This window comes from Fringilla coelebs, assembly GCF_963513975.1.
Source record: "Fringilla coelebs genome assembly, chromosome: 1".
NCBI lineage: Eukaryota > Metazoa > Chordata > Aves > Passeriformes > Fringillidae > Fringilla > Fringilla coelebs.
This window is the reverse complement of record NC_140028.1, coordinates 127,221,958-127,239,903: the sequence shown is the minus strand read 5'-3', so window position 1 is coordinate 127,239,903 and position 17,946 is coordinate 127,221,958. Positions and strand designations below refer to the sequence as shown.

Genomic DNA, 17,946 nt, shown 5'->3' with positions numbered 1-17,946 from the left:
ACTTCTGAGAAGTTAGTACATGTATGCAGCAAGGGCATAAGGTGAAGATGAAGGCATAAAAGCTAGCAGGGGTATGTCAAACTCTGAACAGTGGAACAGCTTCCTCTATGTTTTTAAAATGCCTTTCCTGAAGTATTCAGCTGTTTGTAATCAATGAATAACTCATGGTGAAGAACAGGGAATTTTAATGAAAGGAATTTGTATTTTTGCTATAGAATTTCTTGTACTTGTGGGAGCACCCCCCACCCCCCAAGCATCTCATATAGGTATAAAATTCCTATATGGCAATGTGTTGGCATATATGGCAATTCTTGTTGGCAATGTGCACTCTGCCAACATCAGTGGGAGTTAAATCTCCTCAAAAGACATCTTTGTTCAAATTCAGATTTCTAGGAAGCACTCATGAATATCTATGTGGAAAGTGACTCAGCTGTATCAACATTCTAATGCTTTTCTCTGGAAAAAATATAGCATCAGACACAGGAGCAACAAACTCTTTGGGTGGATTTAATTTTATTTAAATGTTGTATTGACTGGATGATTTGAAACGTTATGTAGAAAATGAGCAGTGTTAGGTCCATTATATAGTACCAGAACATGTCAAGTTATAATATTTTTCACTTTCTTCAGAAGATATGGCTACTCATTTGATAATGGATATTTTCTTCAGTGTGTTACACGAAAAGCAAACTGTAGTGCAAATTTTGATTAAAATGTTGCTCTGTGGCCTTTCATATAAAATCTAATTTTATTTAATATTACTTTCTACATGTATGCAGAAAATGGCAAGCTAATATTAATAAAAGAAGGCTTACGGGAATGTGGAACAAGAACAATAGATCCCTGTCAAAATTTATTTACCTAGCTAGACTTTCATTTCAAAGTTAGCAGCACTCTGTGACACTGGCATAATACAGCAGTTTTAAAACTCTGTTAGACATTTTTAACCCACTTTAATTTATTCCATGGTAGTTTAATCCCCTGCTGAATGGGGATGGGGTGAATTTTCAAAAGTCATAATCCACTGAAGTAAAAAATCTGTAATGACAACATAGACAGCAGGCTTCAAGAGTTTAGTTTAAATTATTTCCAAAAATGTTCAACTTAGGGCAAGAGTTAATAGGATATTTCATACAGTTATATTTCAATCCTTTCCAAATCTTTATACATTCACTTGCATCTTTCCCATCAGAAATACTTGGGCTTGATTTTTGTTCTTTTAAGGCAAAAACCAGAAAGCTGTAAAATTCTAATGTGAAGATTTTCACAGGATAGTGTAACTCATTTGGTCTTTCACAGTGTTTTATATGTGATAGCATAATATTTCCTAAATTGAAAGAAAAGTGACATTTTACAAACTGAACACCTTCCATTCTGTGTTAACTGGACACAAAAATGGAATTAAGGTACATAATACCATACTGTCTTCATCCTTCTGCTCCTCCTCTTTTTATAATTGACTTTTTTGGTGAAGATTCAGCCCACAAATTGTTTGGGAAAAGTTCATGCATTTCCTATGTATTTGAAACCTACACTTTTACACTCTTCCTTGACTATACCTTTGGAGCTGCTTAGTTCTGGAAGTAGCTGTAATTCGGACAACACCTTATTTTCTTTAACCAGGAAGCTCCTCTACTGCCAGCCATAGATGACTACAGCTTTGCCTGCCTCAGCAGCCAAGCACCAAACTTCTGCCTGAACCCCAGAGGAAAAATGTTGCCTCCTTTGTAGGTTTTGCTGTGTCATGCTGGACCAGATTTTGGGTAGTATCAGATAAAGCTGGCAGATGACTTGTTCAAAACAACAGGATGAGAAAATTCTGAGGGTCTGAAGTAGAGATGAGGTGGTTGGGTGTTTCACATGGTAGAAGGTTCATACAGAAACAGACAAGTGCTTGTAAGTGATAGTTTTTGAAAATGAAGAAATTCATAGCCCCACCCGCAACTTAAGAAGTCTTTGATCTGCAAAGGCTTGAAAATGAAAAATATTTTCTGGTGCAAATAGTATATTCTTCTCCTCATTTTGCATTTCTTGATAAAATTGATATTTAGCCATTGTTGAATGCACGGTGCAGGACCAGATAGGCTTCCATTTTGACTTGCTAATTCTTTCAAACTCTTAAATTAAATAGACCCTGGCAATAATTTCCTTTTTTCTTTTTGTTCTCTAAAAACAATGTGTTTGGAGAGAAAAAAATGAGTTATCTTTGAAAACAATAGCGATAGCAGTGCCTACCTTCACTCCTACTTTCCAAGAAAAGGGTGGAACTAACTGTAGGGCTGGCTTTACATCACTTCCTGTTGTGGTTCTGTGATTTTGGTTCATGGTTCAAAGGTCCCAGTCTTATCCAGGCAGAAAGAGGAGCCTGGATGTTTAATTCCGAGTCTGATTTCCCCTCTGAAAGTTTGTGAATGAGTAAAGAATATCTTTCTATATATCTGACTGTCACAGTGGAGAAGGCAGCCCTGGCAGAATGAAGCAGGGAAAAAAAAAGGAGGAAGAGAAAAATATCCATTAGGACACTGCTACTAGAAGAAGTGTCTGTGTAATTACAATCTAAGTCTGATTGATTTAAAGTACCTATCTGTCTCAGATGACTAAACACTTCTTAAAAGCCTGCTTACTCAACAATTCTTAGTCACTAGTGAACTAAATGGGATCAAGAGGACTAATTTTTCAGATTCTAAATACTTGTGAAAATCTTTCATGTGAATGAATCAAACTCAAAAGATAGCAGAATAGTCCAAATCTACTCTGTTTCTTACAGGAAACCTCCAGATGGGGAATTTCCTATATCTAAAAGGAGGAGCAATACTAGCAAGTGTGCATGCCTTGTTGTAAGAGTACCATATCACTTCATCAGCTTCAGCATGCTTCCAGATGTACAGGGAAAAGTGAACTTCAGCAGGGCTGGAGAATTTCAGAAGGCATTTACACAGAGCATTCATTGCCCTGCTTCCAGCCTGCAGCCTTTGGGTTCTCTCCATAGAATTGTCTCCAGGGCAAGTTATGCACTGTAGGTCAGATTGTTCTTGGTTACTATTAGGTGACTAGGTGAAGAGCATTTATACAATTTGGAAAGTTCATCAACATTCATGGAGGTAGAGGACACAATCCATTCTGTTTCTCTCTTGATAATGGCATAGGCCTAGAATTCCAGGTGAATGAAAAGATCAGTGAATCCCACCCGAGATCATGGTCTGGACTGGCAAAGGATAGGATATGATATAATTCAGGACCTAACAGCTGGCAGGCCATCAGATTTTTTCATCAGTCTTTTACATTCACAGGGCTTCTGGCAGTGTCACAGCTTAGCCCACAGTCCAGAAATGCAAGGGAGAGGAAATGAAACTGTAATTCTTAAGGATTTTTATTGGGACTAAACACTTAAAGTGCTTTACCGTCTTTGCATTCCTTGAAAATTGTTTGAGACTAGCTAGTTTTCAGATTTATTTATAAGGTAACTTGCATTTTATAGAAAGCACTGTAAAACTAATTTTTGCTAGCTTTTTTCTTTTGCAGAACAGCCATTCCAGTATCTTAATATTTTATGATAACAACTCTTAAGAATTATAATGCGCCTAAACAAAGCTGTGTTGCTACTCTTTTATTAGTATCTTCATCTTTCTGTGGGTACAAATTTTCTAATTAGTTTTTGATTCTTAGTCAGATCTCAAAGAGATATCAACTGATACAGGCACTGTATATCATTTCAATGATGTTAAATTTCACTGAATTTGTATCAGCTGTTGTCAGCTGAATTTATATCAGCTTCTTGTCTTGCGTAACTGCTGTTGCGTGAATGATGAAAAAAGCTCAGGTAGCTACATTTTTGTTTTAACAAGGGCAATTTGGAGCAAGAATGATAGCTCATAGATTAAAATCAGAAAAATACAGAATTTAAAGCTGAGCTGAACAGAATTAATAGAAATATTCTGAATTTTGCGATTCCTAAGGATGTTCTATACAAAAATTGCAGTAACAGTGTATGTTAAGTTCAATTTCTTCACCTTAAGATAGTAAAAATAACCCCTACATTCCCTCTGTTTTCTGTGTGACAACAAATGATCATTTTTTATGCTTAAATGAATAATCCAAAGTGATTACTTTAGGAAATATTATTAAAAGCTTCAGATGCTTCTTTTTATATGGTCAATAATCAACTCAGTGCTCTTTTATGACCAAACTCAAACAAAATACTTTGAATAAGTAGAGAAAAAAGTCTGAAAAAATAATGGAAGGCCATATTTGCCATCATAGAGGACCATGGTTGTTCCACATCCTGAATACCATGTACCATTCTAGTCTCCTCATTTTAAAAACCGAACTGGGAGTGGAGAAGCACAAAAAGGAAATTCAAAGGTGTAGGGATAGAACAACTCGTGTACAAGGATTATTTGCATGATTCAGGAGGCTTTTAGTGCTGGAAAAGAGATCAATATCTGATTACTATTATGAATGAATATAGTTGAGGCATGTACTAGTCAGCTAGAGGGAGGCTTCCTCATGCAGCTAGGAATCATCAAATTTTCCACTCAGTGGTATTTGTAGAAAAAATACTTAAAGCATAGCAACAGAGAGAAGTAATGAGGAACAAGGGAAATTTGGATAGAGACAGGATTGTCCATATGAAATGTTCTCCAATGAAGGTGTCAGGAATCAGGTACAAAACAAACCATAGGAGGAAACAGAGCTGTGGAACTCATTGCTGAAGTATCTTATGAGTGTTAAAAGTTTGCAAAGTGTCAAAGTGATCAAATGCACAGAAGATCAGTCAGTTTAGAGTTACTGAAACAGAAATCTCATTTGTTCATTGATTTTTATGTGTGATAGCATAATATTGTAAAATTGAAAGGGACATGATGAAACAGAAAACATACACAGAAACTACATCTAGCAGAGGAAACCAGGATTATTGGACAGCTGGGAAGAAATTAGGGTTCTATAATACACTTGCGTGTTCTTCTCCAGGCATCTCTTATAGTTGCTGTTGGAGACAAGATGATTTTTGTAAATGAGTCTTATGTTTGATCCTGCAGAGCCACTTTTGAGTTCTCATTCGACACAGTAGATCATGGGTTACTGTTCTGTTCATGAGACTCATCTGAGTTTGCAGATTTTTTGAATGACCAACACACATCTTTCCTCTTTTCATGTTGTGCAGCAAAAAGGTTTGTAAGTTAAAACCAGAGAAGCCTGTTTCTGTGAAATATCCATGTATGAGGTTTTCTGTTTTCATCCTTCCTTTCCAAAGTGTCCATTTAAGAGGTACAAGTCCTTCAGTGTGTTTCACTCTCTCCCATTATAATAATATCTCCATTAATTTGCATTCTCAGTTTCTTTATTACCAAATACCTGTAGAATATTGACTTTACCTTTCTGGGAATTACTCACTGGAAAAAAAAAATCCATACCACTGGTAACTTCATAGAATGCGTAAACAACTGCAGGAAGAAAAATGGATCTAAATGGAAGAGTAAATTTGGTCTTGTTTTCCCTCCACCCATTGCATAAACAGGATGAATATTAGGACACTGGATGCAGTGGCAACTTTCTGTGTGCTGCCCTGCCTTGATAATGGTCCAGCTTATTGCGATGTCCATCAATACTCTCCTGCCTTTGTTGTCTCTGAGATATCTTACCAAGGAAAGAAAATTCTGAATTCTTTTATACAGAGCATTTGTAAGTACAGTGCTGCCAAATTCTTACAGTGCTATGCCAATAAAAACAGTCTTGGTTTTTGATTAGTTATTTACCTGAAGAGAGAGATTTTCCACCTTGAGTATTAGATTGTTTGTTTGCATTTTCATTTGCTCTGAAGTAGTCATATGTTCAGAGAAATAAATGCATAATTTCTAAACCAATACTGTAATTATAGATAATGGAATGTAGTAGAACTAAAATAAAAGGAAAAGAGTGAGAAATCAAGATGCATTCTCTACATTTTTGAATTAATAGTTTTTAAAATCTCAAATTGATCAGTCTTAAATTAATGTTAATATACCTGTGGTTGATTTTACACTGAGAAGAAGACCTAAATCACCAATTGAGGCTTTCATGGTTTCTTGAAATTCCTTTTAAGCTTCATTTTCTCTGCTCCAAATGTTAAGGTTTGACTTGGCAAAGAATTCATGGCTCAGTGTCTTGAAAGAGAACTCCAAAATTTCTGAGATAAATAAACTGCCCATCCTTTAGGAAGTCCTAAAAGAACTATTTTAATTAAAGGATTATATTTATTAAAACATGCCTAATGAAGATAAACATTAAAAAAACTCATCACCCTTGAAACATAGGATACAAAATGAATGGAGTATTCTATTTTAATGCATTAAAAATTTTTTTACAGATCAAGTCCTGTGTTGTTTTAATGATGCTTTCTGGTATTGTGCCCAATGAAATCACTGTCTTTTCTTTTTCAAAGAAGTAGAAGAAATGGAATAACAATTTGTCAGTATTTGTTGGAGAAGAGTTGCCAGAGAGTAGTAAAACTCGTGGTGCCTTTTTGGTATCAGTAGACTTTGCTAGGTACTAGGAAATCCATACTTTCCAGTAAAAGCACAAGCCCAGAACCAAATATCAGTCTGCCATGCTCAATAACTGCTTTTCCAATGACACTTGTAGCACTAGATAAGCACTTCTAAATTTTTTTGCTCCTTACTATTTTTCTATACAAACATTTCTGCCATCATCATCATTCAGAACCACTTTTGGCTATGCAGTCATGGAGGAAATCCCCCTACTCAGCCCTGATTTATTGCACTGCAGTGGTGTTTTGGGTTAACACTGGTGAGCAGCTAAGCACCTCACAGTTCTTTTTTTACTTTCCCCCTTTCCCCAGTGGGATGGGGAAGAGGAACGGAACAATAAAAGTGACAAAGCTTGGGAGTCAAGATAAAGAAAAGTTTAATAACTGAAGGATAACTATAAGAAGAAGAAAGAAAAGAAGAAAATGAACCAGAACAAGTGATGCAAAGGCAACACTCAACACACAACCTACTCCAAAGGGTAGAATCATGACCAATCAGTTCCTGAACAAAAGATAGCTACCTCCTCTAAACCCTCCACTCTTTTAATTGCTAAGCATGATGCTACATATTATGGAATATCTCTGGTGAATTCAGGCTCTCTGCTCAGTTATGTCCATTCCCAATCCATTGTGCACCTCCCCAGCCTATTCACTTGAGAGGCTGAGAGAGAAACAGGGAAGGCCTTGGTGCTGTACTGTTCAGCCAGAGATAAAACATAAGTGTGTTACCAGCATTTGGATCAAAAGTCTCAAACACAGCACCATATGAGCTTCTATGAAGAAAATAGACTCCTTCCTAGACAGAGCCATTCAAATGGGGCCAAATATATTCAGTGTTTTATCTAGGAGTGACACTTGGCTATGGAAAAGGAGGCAAAACTGGTTATAGTAAACTAATTGATAAAATAGAGTATGCAAGTTTCTGAACTATATGTAGGATCCTCAAGGAAGAGGACAAAAAAACACCACAGAATTTAGGCTGCTCCATGTGTTATTATACACTTTAAATTGGCTCTTTTTCCATGAACCCCTAAAATAGGTCTATGTTTAGGCTTCACAATACAAAGTGCAAAACCTTGTGCTTTTGCATGCTCTTTCTTGTATTATTGCAACCTTGTGTTTGGGAAGAAGAGAGATTGAAGAAAACTGAATCAGTTCATGTGAAAGAACTGCTGCATTTGCAGAAATTCTATTTCACAGCAATGCTCTGTGTTATTGGGCGTGTGAGTCTCTGAGGATACTTTCTATAGCATATAGTATACTAGCAGTATATGAAAAAGCAGTTGGATGGAAAATGTTAGCGAAGCACAATGAATTCTAGAGCTTTTTTTATTAATGCTTGTGGGCTGTTTTTTTAATGCTAACGTGGACTCTTGGCTAGGAAGGACAGGTTCAGGCCTTTACTAACAAATGCCACCAGTGACCCACACTGAAAATCAAAAACAGAGGTCTCAGGACTAACTGCACAGCCAGAAATCTTTCAGGTATTACAAAATCAATGACAGTAACAATCAGTTGTATCTGTTAGATTGGATATGAAGCAGTATAGAATGCACATGGCCTAAATCATCCATTTCCATGAAATACGCTGGCTTTCAAAAAACCACGTAAAGGATCAGTCATCAATCATTTTAAAAAATTTCCTCCCTCTCCTGAGTCTTCAGTTTCATATCTGAAAAAAAGGAGAGACATATTTTCAAGGTTTTTAAACTCTTACATATTGTTACATAGAACTGGTATTCTAATCCTATGAAATGTAAATCATTACATGAAGAGAGGAAAACAAAGGAAAAACAAACTGCAAGCAAAGAAAATGAGAGTGGTAAGAGTCTGTATGCTACCTACAGATTGCTGGTTTACTAGCTTTGCTAGTTAACTGCTTAGATTCATTGTGGCTTGACAGATTCATTCTAGACAGGCACATTTTTCCTTTTAACCACATTTCTTTTCTTATTTTGCCCTCCTTCCCCATATGCCATAGGAAAAAAAAAAATATTCTGAGTCTCTTTCTCTCTCCCTGTGACATCTTCATTGCTGCTTCATTAACCAGTGCACCACCAGTGCATTTTATTACAGCTTCTCTCCTGGCCTACTCTGTTATTGCTAAGATGCAGCTTTGAACTGGCTATCAAAATGCTAGTCTGTGTTTTAATCCTTCTGTCCATTTGAAAGAGGGGGAAGTTGTCTCTTTGGCAAAATCCTGAATTAAATCCATATTTTATCTATCATCCTTATTGGCCCCATATAAAATGGATTGGGCAGGTATAGTGTAGGATGTGACCAACAGATTTATTTACCTATTTAGTTGCTGTAAAAGGCAGAGGGAATATCTCCTGTGTGATCAGTGTATTAAGACAATTTAGACTGATTTTATCTATGTGCCTTCAAATGACCTTGGAAAACTACTGAAGTTAATGAAAGTGTGTTTCAATTTCATGATTGTTAAGAAATGAAAAGGCCATGCTGTGATAGATATCCTCTGTGACATATATCTCCAGTTGTACCAGTAGGGAGGGGACATGATTTAAATACTTTCTGGTTTCCAATGGGTTTCCTAGGTATGGAATGCACTCAATTCATTTTTAAGTGAAGAGAAAGATATAACTGCAAGTATGATAGAAGCACATAAATCAGTGCCAGAACACAGAGGAATAAAACAGGCATATTTGGAATCTCATATGTAGCCATGAAAAGGGAAATTAGAAACTTGATGGCCTCTTCAGAGCAGTGCAAATGTTAAAAAATTGGGCAGTGTGTGTGGGGCAAATTTTAGGGGGAATGGGACTACACATGTTGTCAGTCCCTTTCCATCCACCCTGCACAAATTCCAGCCCTCCCAGGTACACTCTGTCAGAGCTCTCTGCCAGTGCTGCATGTTAGACAGCTGCGAGCCTGCATCTGTTCTCTGTTTTCCACTCAATTAAAGCAAAGAGAAAAAAATATAAATAAGACAAATTGCTCTGACAGTAAATTTTGTGAAAAACTGTGTCTGAAAGATATGATTATGTAGGAACTTGGTACAAGATCTTCTGTTCTTTTAAAATGTGATTTTGCAGGATTTTTTTATTACTGCTTTTAAATTGGTGCCTCTTTTTTTTTTTTTTTTTGTATATATACAAAAGGCTTTCTGTCTTACACAGATCTCTATTTAATTTGGGGGGGAAATGGTGAAAAAAGAAGTGAAGCAAGAAAGGATAAATGCTTGTCATATTAGATACAGACAAGGAAAACCAGCAGTTGGTCTGTAAGGAATTGTTAGAAAAGGCTGTAGCTCCTCCTGCATTAACTGTCGTGGAGTACACTGTATGTACAGCTGTCAACTCAAAACTCATTTAAATTTTCATTATTCTGTCATTAATATTGTAGTTGTGACTGAAGATCCCAGTCAAGAACATAGAACAATGAGTATTCATAAAAGGAATAGGGAAATTGTATTATTATTATTAGATTCATAATGACATGGACTCCAAGCATGGTCAGGCTGGCACCACCAAGACAGCACCCTGACAGTGGACTCCAGGGGCAGCAAAAGTAAATGAATGTGTCTCTGATGGTGGAAGACACAGCAACCTTGCAGAGTGAACATTCAAGCAAGAACACTTCCCTCTGAGATGCCACATACAGCCTGAAGGATGACAAGACTGTGTAACTCAGTTTTTGTTACGCACTCATCACTTACAAACATCATACAGACAAATAATGTGAATGTCTGTGATTAAATCTGAAGGCAAATTAAAAAAAACTGGCAAAGGAGAATTGAGTAATAACTTCTTGGAAAGTATAGGAAAACAGACATTTCTCTTTTGGTTTACTGAGTAGAGAGGTGCAATTTAATCTCTCAAAAAATATTTCTCTATGATTAAGAAATCTGGTAATTTTGGTCTCAGGTAGAAATGATGGGGTTTGTATCACATATCTCAATATATTGTTTCTTTCTTCTTCCCTTCTTTTTCAGGTTACCTGTGCAAATTTAACAAATGGAGGAAAAACAGAACTTCTAAAATCAGGAAGCTCCAAATCCACACTAAAGCACATATGGACAGAAAGCAGCAAAGACTTGTCCATCAGCCGACTGCTGTCACAGACTTTTCGTGGAAAGGAAAATGATACAGATTTGGACCTGCGATACGATGCCCCAGAAACTTATTCTGAGCAAGATCTCTGGGACTGGCTGAGGAACTCCACAGATCTGCAAGAGCCTCGGCCCAGAGCAAAGAGACGGCCCATCGTCAAGACTGGGAAATTTAAGAAAATGTTTGGCTGGGGAGATTTTCATTCCAACATCAAGACTGTGAAGCTAAATCTGTTAATAACAGGGAAAATCGTTGACCATGGCAATGGGACGTTTAGTGTTTACTTCAGGCATAACTCCACTGGTCAAGGGAATGTATCTGTGAGCCTAGTGCCCCCTACAAAAATAGTGGAATTTGACTTGGCACAACAGACAGTGATTGATGCCAAAGATTCCAAATCCTTTAACTGTCGAATCGAGTACGAAAAGGTTGACAAGGCTACCAAGAACACACTCTGCAACTATGACCCTTCAAAAACCTGTTATCAGGAGCAGACCCAGAGCCACGTGTCATGGCTCTGCTCCAAGCCCTTTAAAGTAATCTGTATTTACATTTCCTTTTATAGTACAGATTATAAACTAGTACAGAAGGTGTGTCCTGATTACAACTACCACAGTGACACACCCTACTTCCCTTCAGGGTGAGGACCAACTTGTGTCTGAGACTGAAGCCTGGGGAATAAAAAAGGTCGAATAACAGGGCTGTAACCTCAAGGAGGAAGGCCACATCTATTGCCTGGAATGTGTCTACCTGCTGCTGCTGATGTCAAATGGCTGCAAATATGTTAGTGGAAAACAATCTAATGTAATTTTTGCCCAGTCAGCTCCATGTATCCATCTAGGTGTAAATCACTATGGATTTGGAACAAAACCATGCACATACACAGAGACACACACACACACTTTTCTGCTCACGTTATTGAGATTCCTGTTAAGAAATCTTTCATTGTCTGATATCTAAGGATTCAGCATAACCTATCATCAAGCAAAATGGATTAACTAGACAGTACAAGGTTTCTAAGGCAGACTGTTATGGAAATCTCCTTGAAAGTCCTTTGAGTACATGCCAATCAATAATCCCCACTCATGCATTCTACTGCTTGGAGCAGCTGTACTGGTAAATAATACTGTAGGAATAAGTACTTGTTAAAATGGGAAAAAAGTGTGTTTAGAGTTCAGTATTCCGTATTATACGAACACAGCAAAGTGTCGTGACTTTTCCCAGCACACAGTAGGCACATTCAAGGTGGTGTTGGTGGCTCTTTTTCCATGGAGCAAGCCTGTTTCTAGTAAAGATGGGCAAACATTTGGAATTTACATGTGAGCAGACATTCTGGTTTAATGTTTCTCTGACTCTTTAAGCTCTGATTCTTTAAACTTGTTTGAGTTTAGGCCAGCTAAACTACTTAAAAACTGGAATTGATCTCTAAGAAGGAAAATGCCTGGCAGAGAACATGTAAGTTATAAGTGGCTGTCTTATCTTTATTACAAAATATTGTAACAAATTCAATATCCTAGTCTTCATTTGTATGAATGGTTTGTATTGTACATAATTTAACCAGTGTTATTTGAGCTGCTTATTAATATTAACTTGTAATTGTCTCTCTGCTTGTTATTGTTTAAAACAATCAAGGAAATGAGGAATCCATTTTATCAATGTAGCTGTAAACTCCATTAAAAGACAGAACTATGTACAAAGCATTTATTCAGCTAAAGTATTGTTGAAAGCTATACATATACAACATTACAGTCTGTCTGTATTTAGATATTTTATTTCCAGAGGAAAAAAATGAACTGTACATAAAAATAAAAAATCTTAAAGTTGAGTTTCAATATGTACTGTGTAGATAGTAGTTTAAATAGTTCTGATAAACAGGTAATACTCCAAGTCTAATATGATTTTCAATATTGTCCCTTTGCATATGTACATATATAGACATCTATTTATGAATTTGTGTGTGTGCATATTTGTGTGTGTATAAGTACATGTGTGTGTGAGTGTGTGCAAATACATATATATGTTGAATACATAAAACTTTCTTGAGCCCTTCCCCTAGCAAGCACATCTTATTACTGAAAATCTTGCTAGTTCAAGCAGAAGCCCCCACTCCAATAAGAAATTACAGGTGCAGGGCTTTGTTTAAAATGAGTCATTATAATTTAGAAATGGGAATACATAGAGCCACTCTCTGTGTACAAAGGCCTGTCTTTGCCTTAATTCTAGCCTCCTGTGAGGTCCTGATCTCTATGGAATGAAGAGATCCCTTTTTATGGTATTAGGGAATTTTCTTCCTGTAAGAAAAAGCTCATAGCTTTTTTATATATATATATTTTGTGGATAGTGGCATACTTTACCCCCAACATCCAGAAAACCAGCAACTGCAAGAAGTCCTTGCCTAAAAGAGGCTGCCCAAAGAACTCAGTATTTCATATCATATCTTTCAGAATTATCATTCCTGGAAAAGTTTTCTTTCCCCTTCCATCTTTGCCCCCATGTTCTGTGCTCTTGGGTCACGGCTGCAGATGCAAATGCGGGTCAGCTTCTCCAAACTCCCCATAAACACTCCACTAGTGTTTCAAGAAGAGAAAAGTTCAAAACAACTACAGTTGAGGACCTCTTTTACTGAAATGTGCAGAACCTAAATGAGAATGGAACAAAGCAAATGGATAATGTTATTGAAAGTAAATGTTTTCCCACTGATGTGCCAGTAGGACACTTTCATATTATTATTATTGCTTTGGATTCTTTGAATAGATATGCCTGTGGGAATTTCCTCATTATGTATGACATTTCCCAGGACAAAATTGTGACTCCAGAACATGTCTAAATTTGGAGAAAGAAATTTTCCAAACTATGTAGTCCATATTCTGATCCCATTCAGGAATATGCTGACACATAATTTTTTTTTTCTTTTAACAGGGATCATGATTAAACTGGTAGTGTTTATCCCTTGTGCTCTATGAAAAGTAATTGTTATGAATAGAAACCATAAATTAATTTGTGTTGCCAATAGTTAGATCTTGGGTCTATTAAATCAATGGAAATTTTGCTATTGATTTCAATATAAATTTCCATTTAATAGTATGTAGAATTTCAGTGTTAAATATAATTAACAGTCTTAGCAATCTGTATTACAATTGAGCATTATATGGTTTGTTTATATTCCTGGAAAATTGATGTGAAATACTATTGCTGGTACAGTTTCATTATTTTCTATATTTTCTAAAACTTCTCATAAATATATGAAACATATACATTCTATTCATAGATAAATATTTGTCCACTTTTCAGGTAGCATCCATACAAAAAGGAACTATTCATCATGCAATGTTTGATCCTATTAATTGTGGTTGTTGGTACGTTATCTGCCTCTGTCACAACCATACTATTCATACTGTTAATTAGTCTTAAGCCTTTGAAGAATTTGCTATTCTTCATTAGTATTGTTGAGTTTGAACTTGAAAGGGTTCTTTTGGTGATTGAGTTGTGAAACAGTGATCTAATACCAGAACAGATAATGTATTACTTAGGTGCTAGTTCATTGCATTTCAGTCAATCTATTTGGGAAATATTTTGTGTTTACTAACTTTGTTAAAGAATGTTTTTGGTTTTGTCATTTGGAAAAGGATTTTAATGAACATGAATGTTAAGTCAGTTAAACAATGTATGTATGAGTGTCTGGGTCTTGCACACGAACAATGCCTTAATGGAGTGCTAGGCCAGGCAAATGTTGCCACACTATAACTCACTAATTCTAGGAGTAATAAAGATGTATATCTCTAAAAGTATATTTTTAGGATTAAAGAAGATTAAGTTACTTATTTTTAAGAAGTAAAGAGAATGTTTCTGTTCAACCTTTTTTTTAAACCCTTTTAAATCATGCTTTGTCTCTTATTTTCACTTCATAGAGAATCACAGATAGAGATATTTTAATGGAACCAATTATTTCTGGTGGAAAAATACATGGATCATGCACTTGAGCAAGTATCAGTATATTAAAATTGCCCTGCATGGATCAGTGATATTATTTATGTGTCAGTTCCTGCCATTTTGACAAAAGGAGTCTAAGATCTAGGCAATGGGTGGTTTGCAAAAAAACCTGCAAAAATCACTGATCAAAGTTCTAAACAGTGGTGGTGATCTGTAAGGCTTTCACTTGTTAATTTTATCAAAATATTTCAGTCTGGGGCAGAAAATATACTATCTTCTCTCCTTATGAAATCACTTGTAAAATTTTATCCCTTTCCCCCTCTTCCTCTTACACTGATACTAAGCAAACTAATAAATTCATCCTTACACAGATATTGTTTTTCAAGGTTTGCCCTTACTTAAAAAGTAATGGAGTCAGAAAACATTAAAAATTACTGTAGTAACATACAGTAAACTTAGAAATATTAAAACTCCATTTATAGGAGAGGAGAATGAAAGTTTTGTAGTGTTCTGATACATATTAGCACAGAAATTCAACTAATACTCTTCAAGTCATTTGGTCAGAGGGCAGTTTTACTATGATTGAATCATGACACCCTCTTGAGTTCTGAACTCTATGTTGTAAATTGCAATGCTAGTAGAATACCATAAGCTACTCTGAAAATCATGTGTTAGAGAATTGTGGAAGAAAATGGATTAAAAAAATATCTGCTAAGCTCGCAGTACAACCAGCCTAAAGCATAGACAACTGATCTGAAAAATTATTCTTCAACAGAAGACGGTGAACCTCAGTCTTGGCATCTTGTGGGTCCTTCTGTTGTCCTTCCACGGCAGAGGTAGTAAAATTGAATCTGACTGCATCTAGTAAAGAAAGAGCAGCTTTTCTCTAGTGATTTGTACTTAACTGCATGTCTTAGGACTGCCAGAGACCTCAAATGGCTGCATCAAGGATCTGTTGTGCTAGGAGCTGCATGATATATAATGTATACAGTACCTATTTGGGAATGGTTTGGATGCCAAGAACTCCTAATTTCCAAGACAGTGTACTGCAGAGTTCTTGTGAATCATGTACTTATAAATTTGAAGCACACTCTTTATGTTTTTTTGTTAAATATGTACAGTTCCCAAAAAAAAGTATTTTTAAAATCCCATACGTACACACCTCAATGAAATACAAGCACTTTTAGCCCCTCTGATTAGTTACAGTTGCCTCTTTAATTTATGAATATGAATACTATTTCGAAAAATATTTTGACATTGAAATAACAGACTAGTTTATAGTAAAATAATCTTTCATTTTTTCTTTTTTTTTAATGCTCGGTATCTTACTAAAATTATGATAAAATTGGCAGAGTAAATAATTTTCTGGATTAATTTGACAAAATAAACATCTGTGGATATGGTTAACACCTTTTGCTGCTTGCAAGAGGAACACTCATTAAAAATAAACTGTCATATGTAAATTTACAATAAATTTTGGGACTGTGGGAATATTGTATTTCCTTGAGTAGTATACACCTGACAATATGATGTAATAATTGTAGCATTTCTCCAAAACATTGATCCATCTTATAGCTAAAAATTACATTTTCTCATTGTTTCCTGTATTCTGTGCTAATTAATGTACCCAAACTAGCAAGCAAATTACTTTGTTTTGTACAAGAGTATTTTCTCATTGGAAAATATCTATATAATTTTTTAATTCTGTTTGAGGGACACTGGTGAATCACTGCTTGTGCTATCATGCACAGATGTCCTGTGTATGATATACATAATTTTGAATCCTTTATCTTTGGATTGCCTTTGGGATAAAGAAGCGATGTAGTTTTTTGTAGGTGCTTTAGATCAGGAGCAAGCCAATGACTCACTTTAATTCTAAGAGAGTGATATTCCTATTGTGAAAGAAGGAATTTGAGAAGATGGAGTGTGTTTGGGATTTATTCTTAGTTGAAACTGTTCCTCAGTCATGTATCTAGTAGGGATATTGCTATGAGAGAAGGCTTAAGTGGTGTGTGAAATGACTTCTGCCTGTTGTTAATAATAGGAAATCAGAGGCACCAAAAGAAAATTTATAAGTTTGAAGCCATTCATACACATCAGTGAAGATGTGGCAATTAGCCATTCCAAAAAATAAATCACTATTTTATGAAAGGGCTACTGAGTTTTTGGGAGAAGGCCAATGTTGCAGACCTGTTCATCGCAGAAAATAAATAAAACCAGACTTGGCAGAGGCATAAATAACATGAGATCTTTAGTTCCTCATCTAGGTCACAGAAAATCTGGAATGAGGTGCAAAAGCCTACCTAGAAACAGGTAAACTAAGGAAAATTTGAGATCACTACATGGAGTGTAAATGAAAAGTCATATTAATTCTTCCAGTATGCAACAGCTATAATTGTTAAATTTATTATGACATATTTATGAAGCATTTTAAAATTTCTTTTGTGAAAGTAAAGTATTTTTATTAGTTATAAAGCGGAAATAAAGATGGAATTTTCTGCAAGGAAATTTCTACAATTGCAACATCTTCCAGAGGCAAATACTCTGAACTCCTTTCAACTGGCTACATGTGGAGTCCAAAACTGTGACTGCTGATAGTGAACAAACCAGCAATAATAGAGCTTGAAAGGCAGGGACCATGGTGATCTTGAGTTCATTGTATGTTAATTTTGTTGTGTTTGTCTGTTTCTGGTTTTGTGTTTGTATTTTTGTAAATCTAGACGCATAAGAAATGCAGTTATTTAGCCATGATTCACGTTTACATTCTAAGTGTGGAACTCACTCATAAATTCCACGAAACAAAGGAATAAATTGGTGTATAGGTGCTCTAGTCTTTATTTTGCTAATGACCTGTAGGTCAAATCCAGTTAACAAGGTAGATAGGCACTAACAACACAGCTTGTGTATCAAATGAATTCCCAAATGAATCTTCCCTGACTTGAGAAAAAATTACTGAAACCTTTAGCTGATGAACTACAGTAAGTTAGCTGTAGCCCTTCAGAAAACAGAATTAATGGTCACAAACTTTGAACTGTATTTTTCTCAAGATCTCACCCATATTTTTCAGTACCATCCCATTTCATGGAATTATAATATCTCCTCTGCATATCAGAGATGTACCATTTCTTTAATCAAAGCTATTACTCTGAGAAATGTTTCAGCAAATAATCTCCCATTTTTCAGTGGGGTATTTTTTCCTAAAACTTGTACTACTCTTCTACAAATGTTGATCAAGTTTCTACTTTTTACCCTGCAGACTATGGTCTTACTGAATTTCCTCTCCCAAAAGAAGGCTTTTCCTCCTACTGAGGTAAAAGCATCCCATTCATTTATTCATGGGAATCACACAAATTTGCCCAATTTACTTTCTTTTGCTAATTGCACAAGTATTACCTGCAAAGTTGTTTTTAATTAACC

At 35.8% G+C, this 17,946-nt stretch overlaps 1 protein-coding gene across 1 annotated transcript in view; it reads left to right on the top strand.

The window, feature by feature from the left end:
* Window positions 1–11,243, top strand: part of NXPH1 (neurexophilin 1) — a gene marked incomplete at both ends in the record, with an annotated part of 136,482 nt that extends 125,239 nt beyond the window's left edge. The window contains one exon of the mRNA XM_084216598.1: window positions 10,482–11,243. Coding sequence (XP_084072724.1) covers window positions 10,482–11,243 — 762 coding nt within the window. The remainder of the gene's footprint in view (window positions 1–10,481) is intronic.
* Between the last annotated feature and the right edge of the window lie 6,703 nt (window positions 11,244–17,946).